General features: G+C 38.6%; 1 protein-coding gene across 1 annotated transcript in view; it reads right to left on the reverse strand.

Moving 5' to 3' along the window:
* SI (sucrase-isomaltase) overlaps positions 1-15,801 on the reverse strand; it is a 213,989-nt gene that overhangs the window by 6,877 nt on the left and 191,311 nt on the right. The window contains 15 exon segments of the mRNA XM_045029086.1: positions 944-993; positions 1,854-1,942; positions 2,682-2,806; positions 3,762-3,818; positions 3,929-4,013; positions 4,478-4,626; positions 5,140-5,256; positions 5,356-5,390; positions 6,576-6,709; positions 7,718-7,856; positions 8,556-8,640; positions 10,573-10,707; positions 13,876-13,938; positions 14,358-14,468; positions 14,606-14,734. Coding sequence (XP_044885021.1) covers positions 944-993; positions 1,854-1,942; positions 2,682-2,806; positions 3,762-3,818; positions 3,929-4,013; positions 4,478-4,626; positions 5,140-5,256; positions 5,356-5,390; positions 6,576-6,709; positions 7,718-7,856; positions 8,556-8,640; positions 10,573-10,707; positions 13,876-13,938; positions 14,358-14,468; positions 14,606-14,734 — 1,503 coding nt within the window.

The following is a 15,801-nucleotide window of genomic DNA, read 5'->3' on the forward strand; positions in this document are numbered from 1 at the left end:
CTTGACAAATTGGATAGTGCGTCTGAATTCAACAGGATAAAATTCAATGAAGACAAGTGCAAAGTACTCTATTTAGGAAGGGGAAAAATCAGACTCACAAATATAAAATGGGGAATAACTAGCTAGGCAGTAGTACTGCTGAAAACGATCTGGAGGTAACAGTGGATCAAAAGTTGAATATGAACCAACAGCGTGACGTAGTTGCAAAAAGCCTAAATCATTCTGTGGCGTATGAACAGAAGGTGACACTGCTGCTCTACTTGGCACTGGTGAGGCCTCAGCTGTGTACAGTTTCTGGGTGCCACATTTTAAGATGTTGACAAACTGGAGGGAGTCCAGAGGAGAGCAACAAAAATGATAAAAGGTTTAGAAAAGATGAACTATGAGGAAAGATTAAAAAAAACTGGGATTATTTAATCTTGAGAAAAGTTGATGGAGGGGAAGTCTGATAACAGTCTTCAAATATGTTAAAGGCTGTTATAAAGAGGACAGTGATAAGTGTTCTCCATGCCCACTGAAAGTAGGACAAGAAGTAATGAGCTTAATCTGCAGCAAGAGAGAGGTTGGGTAGATATTAGGAAAACAATTCTAATACAAGTACTGGAATAGGCTTCCACAGGAGGCTGTGGAATCCGCATTTGTGGAGGTTTTTAAGAACAGGTTAGACAAACACCTGTCAGGGATGGCTTAGGTAAATTTGATCCTGCCTCAGCATGGGAGGCCGGACTGGATGAGTTCTCGTCCCTTCCAGCCCTACATTTCTATGATATAATTAACATGCAGGAATGTTGCAATGAATGGTATAGATATAATGGGACACAGTTGAATGGAGAAAAAAGAATGATTGTAGATATAATTTTAAACAACACTATTGAGTCTTGAAAAATTTTCATTGGGAGGTAAAAAAGAACTTAAAAATGACAAATGATATATAAAGATATACCTGGTTTGCGGCAAATGTTGCTAAGAAATAATTACCATTTTCATACGTGTCTATAAAAGAAGAAAAAAATCAGTAGAATGAAATCTATTCTACTACCAAAAAATAACAATAATGCACCTAAACTTTTACAAAACCAATATCTTTCCCAAAGTTTTCTTTGCTGTTTTCAGTTTAAACATTACAATCAAATGATCACATAACACCTGTTGCTTTTCTCATATTTCAATAAATAACATATTTCATTAGTGTTATGCAATTAGTGTACAAATTTGTTCCAAGTTTGAACTATAGTATTTCAGCTGACAGACCTAGAATTCTGCATAAATTTTCAAAAGAAACTTGTTTGTAGATTTTTAAATTAGGAAATAATTATAACTAACTGCCCTTAGGGATATTTGGCAATTAATTATTTCAAATTAAATTAGAGGATCCTCATGGTCCACTAGTAAAAGTCATGTACAAATATCTGAGAGATGGGTGGATAGCTCCTTGCACTCACCTGCCTTAGGCATCTGTGCAGGGCTGGGTACAAACTAGCCCTAGGTTTATAAACCAAATCTAAGCAACATACTCCTGGCCCTGGTATCTGGGTAATGCCAAGAAAGGAGTGTGGCTGGACCACACTGTGTTCTCGGACCATTTGGGGGCAGCAAATAGCATGGAGGCTGTTCCAACTGGTGTACGTTAGGAACAGCCAAGAAACACCCTTTGGAAGGAGGGAGCAGAAAGCCACCTGTACTCCCACCTTCAGACACCTCTGAGATGGCGGCCCCTAATATTTCAAACATCTTAATTTAAAATTTTTTAACTGTTTAAATCAGTTTGGTCCTGATCCTGTTTCACCTGTATGCTGTCACTTGCAGGAGTGGAGCCTCGTCTTTGATCTTATACCAAAAGTGATCACACTTACCAATGCTTACTCCATCATCCCAGTAAAGCTGACCTTGAGCGACCTCGTTATCATCCAAAGCAACAGTAAGTCCCATAAAGTTTTGTCGGCTATAAAAAAAAAAGGGAAGCCAGAAAGCACATTCATTTTCCTCCTTTCATTGCAGTCACAGCTGTACAGATTGTGACAACTGGAAGTTGACTTCTGGATTCCCTGACACACACTCACAGATAGATGCTCGATTCTCAGTGTCAATATACTTTTCCATTACATCATCAGACTGAGCAGGCATTGTGTACTTAAAAAGAAGTAGCGATATGGTTCTTATTTAGGACTAATTCTTATCAACTCCTGTTCATCTGAGTAATCTTATACACATGAGTAAAGCCAGTGGGTTACTCATGAATATCAACATTATTCACTCAAGAGATGCAGGATCATTGCCATAATTTCCAACCTCAGAATTATGGGGAAAAACAATAAAGAAAAACCAAATTGGGAGCTCATGCAGCCTTTGTTCTGCATGCACAACTCCCTTAACACATCAGTGGGGTTTCCATGGTTGGAAGCAGGGGAGTGCTAGGTGTGTCCTTTAAAAAGAAAAAGATGCCGTAAAATAAGGAAACAAACAAATATGTTTTTCTTACTGTATTATTGCTAATAAGAGTCCTACAGAGGATAGAAATCTCATCCATTTCACTGAGGTCTCAAAAGCTGAGTAAATAAACCTCACTCACTTTCCAAGCTACAAATTAACAGATCAGTTCTAATTTCCATGTAGACAATTGTTAGTATTGGGTAGAACATTAGCATTGTTTTTCAAAAATTACTGCAATTTACTTCATTTACCTTTGATTGGTATTAAGACCAGGTTCTTGCCAGGGGATGATGTAACCACCCCGGATATGAAGATTGATATGCTCAAGAGGTGCTGGCAATGTCTGGAATTGTCCCCTTACTTCAAGATATTTTCCCTAGAAGGGAAGATTTTTTTTTGAGTAGGAAGGCATAAAAAATTGTGTTGAATGCAATTTTGCTTACAAATGTACAATACATCTTTCCTCTGCCTGAGAAGTCAAGTAGTGATGCACATACACATAATTTTACACAATTAACTCACAGAAACATTAACTGAAATCCATAAATATGGCCATTTCCAAATCCATCTGTGATGCAATATTAATAAACTGTGCTATAGCTTTAAGTAAATATTTGGTTCATGTGCTACATCATAAGGAGCGCTATGCTTTGGCTACAAGCTGGTTTTGCTTTCTTTGGTTTTTTTGTTTGTTTTTTTAACTTTTCTGGTGCTTTAACTGCAAAATATTCACACTTCAGGGATGACAATTCAGCCACAGGACAAAGAGGAGGTACGCTTTGTGTCTGATATACCAGGTGCATGAGCCACCTGTTATCATGCAATGTGCTCATTGTATCATTGCTACTTAATTAGGCAAAGTAATGAAGAAACTCAAAATAAAATGATTTGTTAACCAGGGAAAACCAGACAGTCATTCCGAAACACCTCTGCTTCTCTGTATATTGGCATTTCCATATATTCAGCAGTTCCATTTTAAAATGGTGACAGCAGAACTGGTTGTATGCCAAAACAAAACTTTACTTGATAAATCAAAGTTTTCTATTAAAAATGGCAACTATTGACAAATAATATTGGATCAGTCCTATCTGATCACAATTCTTTGACCCTTTCCTAACTTTTGGGTGCTCAATTAGAGTTTAGTATCTTTTAAAAATAACTGGAATATAATATTAGGGCCTGACCATGCAAGCTGCTGACTGCATTCTGAGAGGCATTGATGTCAATGGGAATTAAAGGTGCACAGTATCTCTAAGGAAGTGCTCAGCACCTTCTAGGATCCAATTCTTTAAAAAGGTCTGTTGTACTGAGAACACTCTTAAGTCGCTTACCGTGTAATAATCATACCAGCGTGCATTGGGTATATAAGCATTCACTTCTGTAGCTCCCTGAAATGTGAAAGCACACTTATAAGAAGAATTCAAACTTAAATCAATGTTTATATACACTTCCTTTTAAATGTTCATTCCATAAAGAACATAAATATTGAAATGCTTACTTCAGTCAATACAGGGCTAATCAGCAGTGCTGGGCCCCACAAAAACTGTTTGTATACATCCCACGTATTTTTGTCTTCTACAAACCTAAAAGAATGAAAACATTGTCAATCATGGCTTAATCTTTTCAGTCTTATTTTTAATTCTGGGCACACACTCAGGTTAATGCCACCAATCAATTCCACTTGCCAGGAGGCCCCCCTACAGAACTGAAACACCATTTTTCTATGTGGTTAAGGTTACTGACGTGCCATTGAAAGAGCACCATTAGCTGGATAAGCTCCCTTTTTCAGCTCATGCCACCTAGATTGCACTTCCCTACAGGAAGGGACAGATTGCCTGCTTTTGTATCCCCGATCAGTCAGAGGTGGGGAAGGGCCAGTCAGAACAGAGAAGGACAAAGGACTATGGAAAGGGGTATACTCATAGTCTCATATAGGTCATAGGGAAAAAGCATATGTGAGGTTTATGACTGGGCAAAGACTGAACTCCTGCTTCATGACAATTCAGTTATTCTGTATCAATGTTGCTGTCCAACACTTAATACTTACTCGAAAATCAGAGGACGTGTGACAATGCTACCAAGAACATGGGCTTCATGCATTAAAGTGTAGAGATAAGGTAACAGTGTGTATCTTGTATTGAGTATATCTCTGGAAATATTTTGAAACTTTTCATCAAAGGAAACAGGATCTTGCCTCTAAAAATAAAGATAAAACAGGGTTACTATTTGTATTGTAAAATCTCTCTTGTCACCACCTTTCTGCCAATGGGAAATGCATGTGGGCATCCAATAGAATAATTTGGCTTTATTGACTAAAGTTCAAACAAAGAGTTTTAGGCAATTAGAAACTGGCACATTTAGAGAACTCCAATAAACTGAGAGTAAAGCATGCATCTTTGTGGGTCCAAATCAAGTCCAAATAAAGCTGGTTGTAGCTGAAGTCTGCTCTGATGACTTCCTGGGAAGTGAAGTCCGCTCCCTTCCACACAACCAAACGGCAGGCATGATACTGTGGTAATGGACACTGTAATTTAGGTTCTGATCCAAACCCCAATGAAGTCAATGGGATTGTTTCCATTGCTGCTCCATCAGGACCTAGTTTAGGGTTCTCGTTATTATGGAGCATTACCTTGGGAAGGAACTGCAGCTAATGCTACTGGAATTGACTAATCTCAGTGGCATATAATTTACAAAGAACCGTCAACTCACCTGGGTTCCTATCACATTATGATTTCTAGAATAGGTGTAAAATGATCCAAGCTGCATCCACCGGACACACATTTCATATGTTGTATCATTGAAGAAGCCACAGATATCTGCTCCAATCTAAAAGCATTTAAAAGGTAATTAGATCTGAATACTGTAGATTACTAGAATGGTATAATAACCTTTAGAATAGGAATTTAAACTAATAACTTAACTTACATAGGAAATTCCAAAGAGGCCAAACTCCATTATACCTGCCAAAAAATCCAAAATATAAATAAGACAAACTTTTCAGTTGCATCTTTCTCTGTCAGGCCAAATGAGGAGGGATTCTTAGCAGGGGAAGTGGGCCCATTGTAGTGGGATTCACTACAGACAAGAATACTGCCTTGGTCCCACTTTCCCATGATACAAAACTGTAAAATGGCACCATTCCACTTTCTTGCTGTGATATCATCCAAACTTACACAATCACTGAGAGTTGCTTTTCCTGGTAGTTTGCATGACAACCTAACATAAACCTCAGCCTAAGCCCTTATCGCTTGAATGGTTTTAGGGTTTTCCCTATAGGTCTTATCTCTCTTTGCTTCTAGATCCATATACCTGAGAAAGCTCCATAGATTGGAGTTTACACTCCTACACTGAAGCTAATCAGACACTTAATACAACCTTACAGTGATTCAGCAAAAATACCATTGCCTCTTTATGCATGGTTCAATCACCCAGTGTCTGGATGACTCAATTAAAAGAGTTCTGCATCCCCATTCAACCTCCAAGGATTTGTCCCTCTCTTATTGAAACCCTCTCATCTCCCAGTACAAAACCACCTAGCAGTTTTCCCATGGCAGTTAGCCTCTGGAGACTAGCCAGTGTCCCACTGATTATGTAGTGGTTTTCCAAATGTTGATTTTGTACTATACGGCATTGAACCGTGTGCTGTATGTCACAGGAAATGTGATTTCCTGTAGATCTGTGGTAAGCTCATGCAGTTGATCTTAATTAATCACCTCTCTGAATGCTCTGTGATCTTTTGGTCATGCTAATTTGGAGATTCTTGATATTTCATCTCCTTACATTGTACCTTCATTAGTGTGTTTTTAAATACATGTAGCATTAACTGAACACCCAGTCTTAGCTGTCTTAGTCTATCTGACAAAGATGTTTAATTCTGTTTAAAACAATAGTTCAGGTTGGATACAACTTAACATGTTTAAAGGTTGCTCCGGTTATTCATCAGTGAAGAGAGATGGTCTACACTGGGCAATCCTAAGAAGTTCATTCAGGCTTCAGGGCTACTCCCTCTACTGAAAAGAGTGATAACATCAGAAATAGCTCTAAAAACAACATTAACTCCTAGTGCCGCCATTGTGCTTCAGCAGACTTTTTTCCTTTGTGATGGTTTAAAGCGTGAGGGCATTAAAAGAAGTTACTCCTCCTACCAATAATAGATTTTTCAAGCTGGTCCCATCTTGCATAGTTATCACCAAGCCAGTGACCTGCCCATTGTCCGCTAGAGGGATATGTTGATCGGGTGATAACAATTCCACGTTCCCCTGTGGCATTGCGTACAGCACTAATATCAAAAATACAAACATAAGCACATTAGATGTGGCAACCACAGAAAAAAATCCCTTCTAGAAAATACCTAATTAGGAGACATCAAATGGAGAGACCACTTTTCTATGGAAAATGTAGTTCTTAGCTTCTGAGGCCTTCATCTATAACCATGTCTGCACATGTTTAACTTTACTGCGAATGGAGTTAAGAAGAATTAGTCACATGAGAAAAGTCACTTATGTGCATAAATGTTTAGCGGATGAGGACCTAAATCCAAACTACTTGCCAGTGGGGAGAAAGTTGAGACTGTTGCCTTTGCAGTCAGCATCAGAGTTCTCCAGAACAAACCTGTGAAGTGCTCAGCCCTTCTCAGGATGAAGCACTGGGAGCACAAGGATACAGACTGTCCTGGGACTGAGTGCAAAAGGGGGCTGAATTTCTTGCACTCCCACATCTTGCACATTCTGGCCCTTAATAGTTTTAACAATAGATTAATATTTTAGAAATGTTATATTGTTGTTATATTATGTACTACACAATGAAATGATAACAGTGCTAATCGCTTGCACTTCTGTAGTATTTTTTTCATCTGAGGTTCTCAAAGAGCTTTGCAAGTTAGAGTTATACAAACTTCTAATTCTCTCTTCCAAGAACACAAACAGGGGAGGCAAATTAATTATTACAGATCTGCTATATCATTGACCTGCAAAAAGAAACTCAATGGTCACCCTTTACCCTGGTAAAGCAAGTTGTATATGCCAGGACCACATTTCAGATGTCCAAGGTAGCGGTATTAGAAAATGGCAACCACCTTTTTGGACCTGATCCAAAGCCCACTGAAGTCCACAAACTATTAATGATCCAATTGCAGATCATCGAGGGTGAGGCTCAATTATTCCACTGAAGCTACTTCCATTGATAACAATGGAAATTACTCAGGGTTTACATCTCAGTAATTGAAGCCACAATCTGGCCACAAAGACACTAGTTTTTTGAGGAGAAGAAAAAGGTGAAAATGACTTACTCATAGGTAGGTTTTGCCTGTGACCATCCATACAGACTATGTACATCGTAGTGCCTGACAGGGGTCCCATCTGGCAGGAACTGTTGACTTTCCATGCACAAGGTCACAAGATCCAGCCCTTTCTCCTTTTCTGCCAAAGCTAACGAGGAGGAGATGAAAAGTCAAACCATTAAACGTAGTGCCAACAAGAAACCAGGTAAGTCACTCACTCTTTAAACCTCCATTTTTCCTTTACTACTGCCCTCTGTCAACTGCCTGTGTCCTGATGTTATTTGGCAAGAACATTTAGGGCCATGAGTTCCCAGCAACTTTGCAACAGTAGTTCCTGAAGTAGAATGATGGCATGATGTATCCCTTGATGGTATCATTCCAATTTTTTGAGAATTTGTCTCCAAATACTATCTATGTCCAACACTCTTGTATACTAATTCACGGCCACAATATTATTACAATCTGGATAGGAGCATGTACCGACTATCATTGTCCTCACTACAAAAGTGCTATTTTAGTATGTGGAATCAGGACCTTAGTTTGCATGTTCTCCTTAGATTTTTAACTACAGCCCCAAAGTATATCACAGGAAGTAATCTAAAATAAAAGAATATTGTTGATGCTTACATCCCTTTCCTTGCAGCATGGATTTTAATATGAAAACATAAATTAATGCTTAATATTTTATGCCAGGTTGGTTCAAATAAACATTCTTATTTTGGCCCACAGAGAATAATTAATAATAAAGGAGCTAGTTTACAAATCTTTTCTCCTGGGTGACACAAGGTATGATTTAATAACAATCTGTGTGATAATAAGAATGCAAAGTACAGATAAGATTCCTTACGTGGCATATAAGGTGGGTTGTTTAGAAGTGGTTCTCTGCAGCCATCAACCGCTCCATTAATAAAGCTTGCTGGTTCATTCATGTCCTTTTTGTTTGTTTGTTTGTTTTTAAAGAAAAGAACACAAATATTTAGTAACTTTGCCCTGAACTAATGTCAATTCAGATATTCAATGAGCTAGACTTTCCTAAATGTGCCCGTTTGAATTCTAAGGGGAAAATATGCCATCTACATGTAAACAAGGGAGCAAATATACACACAAATTGAATACAAATGGAAAACTCATCAGAACCCTTCTGCTGACAAATGCTGTGCTGTTACGAATGTTATTTCATTTCCTCACTAGCTGTTGGCCTCCCTGAGCTCTGACTGAATTAATTAGGGTGCTCCCCCAAACTTGCCTTTTATTTCCATACACTAAAGGCCCCTGCTTCTCAGGCTCCTGGCTGAGAAGCTATGGACGTGGCTGTATAGCTCCCTATGGAGTACATCTGGGTCATTTCTGAATCAGCATGGGGAAGAGAGGAAATCACTACACAGGGCAGGGCAGAGGGGTGCACTCTTTAAGCCTAGAAGCTGCTTGTGTTTCATGTTTCTCACACATCTCGAATTCTATTATCCATATGCACGCTGAGTAGCACCATATGCCCATTGAAATGTCCCCATAGAACACTGCAATCTGAACTCTGTGCTTGTCTTCACCAGTAAAGCATTTTACTATTCAACAGGCTCCACTTTGCATATTTTACTCGAGTCATCCAAAATCCTACCCCTTCATTTGTTTTATACGAGCTAACCGACAGACATTTGTGCTGGATTCAGAAACACAGACTAGAACAGTAATAGATTTTTTTCAATGCTTGTCAAAGTACAGTATCATGATATTGATGGTGTTTATCTTAATGGGCATATCATTATTGTACTGTATTAATAAGCTCAGAAATCTCTATGTTGACATATATCTTTAGGAGATGGATACAGAGTAACATTTTCTGTAAATGAAAGCCATGCATATTGCAATCTCTTGAAATTGAGATTTTCAAAGGAGTCTAGGGAATTTAGACATATCTTCTAATAAAACTAGCGTGTGTCATAATCCTCTAGACTACTTTGAAACTTAACCCAAACATTTCGTATATCAGCCATTTGGATAAAACATACTGCAGGAACACAGATTTTCTTAACAGAAGGTTTTCCCTCATGGTGGCAATTCATTAACTCAGTTATTTTACATCGGATGGCAACAATTACTTAGAAAGCAAGGTGATCTTTTGCAGTGATTTTGGGAGGAGTTGTTACAGAGATCATTATTTGTCAAAACAATGCTGACTGATATGGCACATTTGGTGTATGTGGATATACATGGTACACTCATCACATCTAAAGATATTCCATTAATTGCCTATGTGGTCTACATTGTTGCTTTTTAGGCAATTTCATAACCTGAAATTTAACTTTTCCACATGGACAAATGTGCACGGATAGTGATGGGATGAAGCTTACACAGTGCCCAACTAAACAATAACTTACTGAACTCAACTTGTTTTAACCCCAACTGTTTTGAGCACTAAATTGACTCATAAAGATTACACAACTGGGAAAGACCCTTGCAGGGGTATGCATTAGATTACTTTGCTAGAACTAGTGCTCTGATTTCCCTTCCTGCTAATATGCATTTCATCCACAGTTGTTTATACTGGCTCACCACAAAGTCAGACCCGATCCTTGAACTCCCACAGAAAGCAGAATGTCATGTGGCCGTCAGGCACAGAGTCCCCAAAACAAACAGCATTAAACACATACATCATGTCTGAAGCTTTGGTGAGGCTAACACTCAGGTTTCCACATTGTGGGCTCACCCATTGAGATGAAGAGGCAGTCAACACAGTATTCAAGATAATGAACTACTTAGTAGCATACAAGTTACTGAAACCTTCTTAGAATAGTAAGAATTTTGTGAAACCGGCAACAAATGTCCTACAATGTGTATTACTAAACCAAGAGAAGGCATGCACTTACAGTCCACAGGCCATCAAATTTTACACTCTTCACTGGATCATTTGGGTTAGTGTAGAAGTCTACTATTTCTCTTTGCCACCACTGTGCTGTCGAATTGCGGAAGAAATCTGGGAAAGCTGCATGAGCTCTGTACAGCTAAAATAGTAGTATACAATATATGAAAAGAGACACAGGTTTGGATATCAATGTATTCAACTGCTTTAACAACCTCAACAAATTAAAACACTGGCTAAGATTGTAATTAAACTACAGAAATCTATTGTTAATATGAACCTACAGTGGTGTGAAACTCAATCCTAAAACTCATATTCTTTGTTAACTGTTCAAGTAAACATGTCTCAGACTAAAGTAAATAGTCTCAGGTAAATAGAGCAATAGACTAAATGTATAACCCAAATCAAAAAGAGACAGTAAGAGCACCAAAAGAATGCCACCATGGCTAAACAGGAGAGTAAGGGAGGCCATTAGAGGCAAAAAGGCATCCTTTAAAATTTGGAAGTCAAATTCAAGTGACAAAAAACAGGAAGGAGAACAAACTCTGGCAAGTTTATTATGAGAGTATCATAAGGCAAACCAAGGAAGAATTTGAGAAGCAACTTCTTCAAGACATAAAAACTAACAGTAAGATTTTTTAAGTACATCAGAGGCAGGAAGCCTGCCATTCAGGCAGTGGGGCCATTGGATGACAAAAGTGTTAAGGGATCACTCAAGAGAGACAAGGCTGTTTCACAGAAATTAAATGAATGATTTGCATCAGTTTTCACTGCAAAGGAGGTGGGGGAGAGGCCCACAATAAAGCTATTCTTTTGGGGCAACAAATCTGGATAAAGATAATTTTGGGGGGGGGGGAAAGAGACTTTTGTAAAAGTAAGCCATGCCTCAACGTTCCATTAGAATTCTTAAAGGGGCTCAACAAGCATATGGATAACGGAGATCCAGTCAATATAGTGCACTTGGATTTACAGAAAGCCTTTGACAAGGTCCCTCCCCAAAGGCTTTTAAGCAAATTAAATAGTCGTGGGGTGAGAGAGAAGGTTGTCTCATGGACCAAGAACTAATTGAAAGAAAGGAAACAAAGGGTTGGAATAAAGTCAGTTTTCACAATGGAAAGAGGTGAACAGCAGAGACCACAAGGGTCTGTACTTGCACCTGTGCTGTTCAAAAAATTCATTAATGAACAATAAGGGGTGATGAACAGTGAAATGGCAAAGTGTGCAGACAATAGAGACTTATTCACGATAGTTAAGTCCAAAGGAGACTGAGGAATTATAAAAGGATCTCACAAAACTGGGTGACTGGACAACAAAATGGCAGACGAAATCAACTTTGGAAAGTAATGCACATTGGAAGAAAGAATCCCAACTTTACACATACAATGCCACTAAATAAATCTAGCGTACACTGATACCTTGAGGCGACCAGAATTGGACACAGTATTTCTTGGGAGGAAAAAAGATTTAGTGGAACTGGAAAAGGTTCAGAGAAGGGCAACAAAGATGAAAAGGTAATAATTGGAGATATACCAATTTCCTAGAACTGGAAGGGACCTTGAAAGGTCATTGAGTTCAGCCCCCTGCCTTCACTAGCAGGACCAATTTTTGCACCAGATCCCTAAGCAGCCTCCTCAAGGATTGAACTCACAACCCTGGGTTTAGCAGGCCAATGCTCAAACCACTGAGCTATCCTTCCCCTCCTCAAGGGTATGGAATGGCTTCCATCCAAGGAGAGACTAAAAAGACCGCGATTATTCAGCTTAAGAGAGACATGACTAAGGGGGATATAATAGAAGTCCAAACAGTAATAAATGGTGTAGAAAAAGTGAAGTGTTATTTACACTTTCACACAATGCAAACACCAAGGATCACCAAAGGAAATTAATAGGCAACAGTTTTAATACAAACAAGAGGATGTACATTTTTGCTCTGTTCTCTACTCTCCCCCTTAAGTTCTGGTACGTGCTACTGTTGGAGACAGGATGTTGGGTTTAGATGGACCAGCAGTCTGACCCACGATGCCAGGTCCTATGTTCTTAAGTCATGTCAGCATGACTCTTAAGGAGAGGATGAACCATTCACTTCTCACAGGACTCAATTCTTCATATAGGACTGACTTGTAAACCAGTACTACACATAACCTATCACAAAAAAGGCAGATGTAGAAGGCCTGAGACAGCTTCAGGGCTTGATTCCATATATTGGCTTCAGGGGAATCGGATGCTGCTTAAGACTCCATGCAAAGGATGTCTTATGTTTCTTGCTGGTGCCTGGCCACACTTGTAGGCCGGGTTTGAACAGCTTGTATCTGTTAAGGTAATAGGGACAGAAGTTGAAATGCTGTCTCATTGCCTATGTGTTCACTGGAGTAGAAGGTACAATTTCCAGCTTGGGTAGAAAGAACAGTAGCAGCTCTGATTGAGCTAGAGTGATAAAAATAGAAGCCTGGTGAAATCCGCAGAAGTGCCTAGCAGATCAGAGTATGATCCCGTCTGAGACTCTAGGGATGTACGTAGGCTCCTAGCTCCTCCCAGTGCTTGTGCTGATGTGGCTACACTTCTGTTTTTAGTCTATGTGTACTTAATCCGGAAATTACATCTCCTAGCTCTAGTGCAGACATATTCTAAGCCACTGGTTTCAGTGGAGCCAGGATGTTTCCATAGGATTCTATCCAGCATTAGTACAATTGGGGAAACCAAAATCTAAATGAATGGAGTGTGAGGAACACTAGGGATTACATCATATGAATGGCTAGGGCATTTAATAGTCAATAGTGTGTGTTATTAGCAATAGTGCTCATTGACAACACTCTCAATTTTGTAAGATTTCATTATCCAACTCTTGTTTTATTATACGAAGTGTAGGTGTAGGATGACTAGTTTATAAAATACATTTAATAACTATTATTTATTATTTACAGTTTGTTTTTACAGCCTTACAGACCAACTGGGAACATGGTTTTATCAGTATACAGAGAGCTAGACAGTCCCTGCCCTGAAGATCTTACAGTTTAAGTCCATAAGACAAAGGGTGGGAGGAAGGATATAACACACAAGCAAAGGGACTTTTTGAAATATTATATTAGTTCCATGATTTTTCCCCCTATTAAAAAAAATAAATCTGTGGTGTGGGGGTGTGCTAGGAGGGATTAGCAAATTGGAAAGCGAAGGAATGGGAGATCATTCACAGAAGGGAAGGAGAGAAGAGGGACAGGGGAAGGAAGGAAGAAACGTAGAGTAGGCTGAGGTGGAGAGACTGTGAGAGAGAGGGGGCTGAAGGGAAGATTAGTGGAAGAGTTAAATGTACATACCTTGATCTGTGTTTCTAAATCTAAAGACTCATTAACTACTACATTAGGATAATCTGGCCAAACCTAAAGAGAACGGAGGGAAGAAAAGAAATTAAGATACACGGAATTGATTTTTATGTAGTTTCCAAGACCTACTACAGCTTTTAAAATATACTCTTTGCAGGTCACAGTGCACTCTCAACTGCAACGGAAATATTACATGTTTTGCAGTCTACGTACATTTAGCACTGTACAAACTAAATTCCTTCTATGCACATTTTCACCCCTCCCCTAAAAAAAGATATACAGCTGAATATCATTGTTATAGTGATCGCACTACAGTCTAAACCATCTCAGTATTACCTCTCCCACTAAACAAGAGGGGTGGCTGGCAAAGCCATAAGAAATTCCTCAATTAAAAAAAAAACCAATTTATTCAGAAAAGTCATTTTTGCCTTTGAAATCCACTCCTCATTTTTAAACTGTAGTTCTCACAACAGTACCTTTGCCCAGACAATCTCAGTGCTGTTAGGCCATTTGATGAAGACATCATCCTGCACACCTCTTGTGAATGGTGTATAAGCATTTGTCTCATTGCCAGAGATAGGTGGGTCCTAAAATACAGAGAGAATCCAGTTTTACCCTTATTTTAAGAAAGCAAATATGTACATTATTTAATTCATTAAGTGAATTATGGTATTTCGCTAACTAGAAGTAGACTAAGTGAAGAAAAAAGTACCAAACTACTGACCAGAATAGCGATGAATCTCATTCCTTCCTCTTTTATTCGATTAATCAGAGCAGGAAGTCCTGCAAAGTCTGGGCTGAGAGTAAAGTCTAACTTCCGGTCCATGTAATCAATGTCTGTATACTGTACATCCTGCAATAAGTGAAAACAAGACACAAAAAAAGTTAGAAATTATTTTAGAAGTCAAAGGCGTAATTAACTTTAAGAAAGTCTGATTCAGACTGGATTAGCTTCAGAATGTTCAAATGGTATCCTCTGGGGTTCTTATTTTTTTCTGAATTAGTTTTCCTAACTAATATTTAAAACACAACAGTCAAAGTAAGAGAAGCGCTGGCTTTAACAAAAGTAAAAAAGGAAAAATACTGTATTTTAAATCAAAGACATTGGACTAGATTCGTCAGTATGTTCTATATATTCATCCATATTATACATTTAGTGGATTTGCACCAGGAAGACGTTGGCTCAAAATATTTATATAGAGGTACAATTTAAGATTTGAAGGAAGCACCATTTTCTAGGTACATATTTTTACAATGTTCTTATACAGCAGCTAATAAAGTTAAGTAAAGAGATATATAAATTGGAGCTTTATATCATGCAGGGAGAATGCCATGAAAACAGAACGGTATGGTGCAACAGTAGCATTGTGACATGGTGGGAAAATTCTATGGTCCTTTAACTTAAGCAGTAGTTTATGCTATTAATTCCTGAGATCAAGAATTCAATCCTGTACATAAACTGACCAGAGTTGTTGTTACGAGTGGGGGCTATACATAAATGGAGATGAACTGCTGTAGCCCTCTGACATCTGGGATAAACTTCCCTGCCCAGAAGAAGTGTATAAACCACGCTAACATCAGTAGCTATTTTTCCTACTATAGGCCTTGTCTGCTCTTGGACAATATGAGGTGTTCTTAACTCAGGTTATCTAATTCAAGTTAACTAATACTAGATAAACTCATAGTGAAGACAGGGCAGTTTGTAGTTTCCACACATTAGGTGGAAGTAAACCACTAGCCACCAATAGAGTGTAAATTGAGTCAAGAACACACAATGTGTTTTTTTTTAAAAGATGCATCCCCTAGTGATCACATATAGAGGTTTATGAGTTTGCTACTTTCTCTAAGATAATGTGCTTGGTCCTTTAATTCAAAAAGTAGAGGCTTGTGCTTCTAGATCCAGAGACGTGGGTTCCATCC

The sequence above is a fragment of the Mauremys mutica genome, chromosome 9 (genome assembly GCF_020497125.1).
Source record: "Mauremys mutica isolate MM-2020 ecotype Southern chromosome 9, ASM2049712v1, whole genome shotgun sequence".
In the NCBI taxonomy this organism is placed as follows: Eukaryota; Metazoa; Chordata; order Testudines; family Geoemydidae; genus Mauremys; species Mauremys mutica.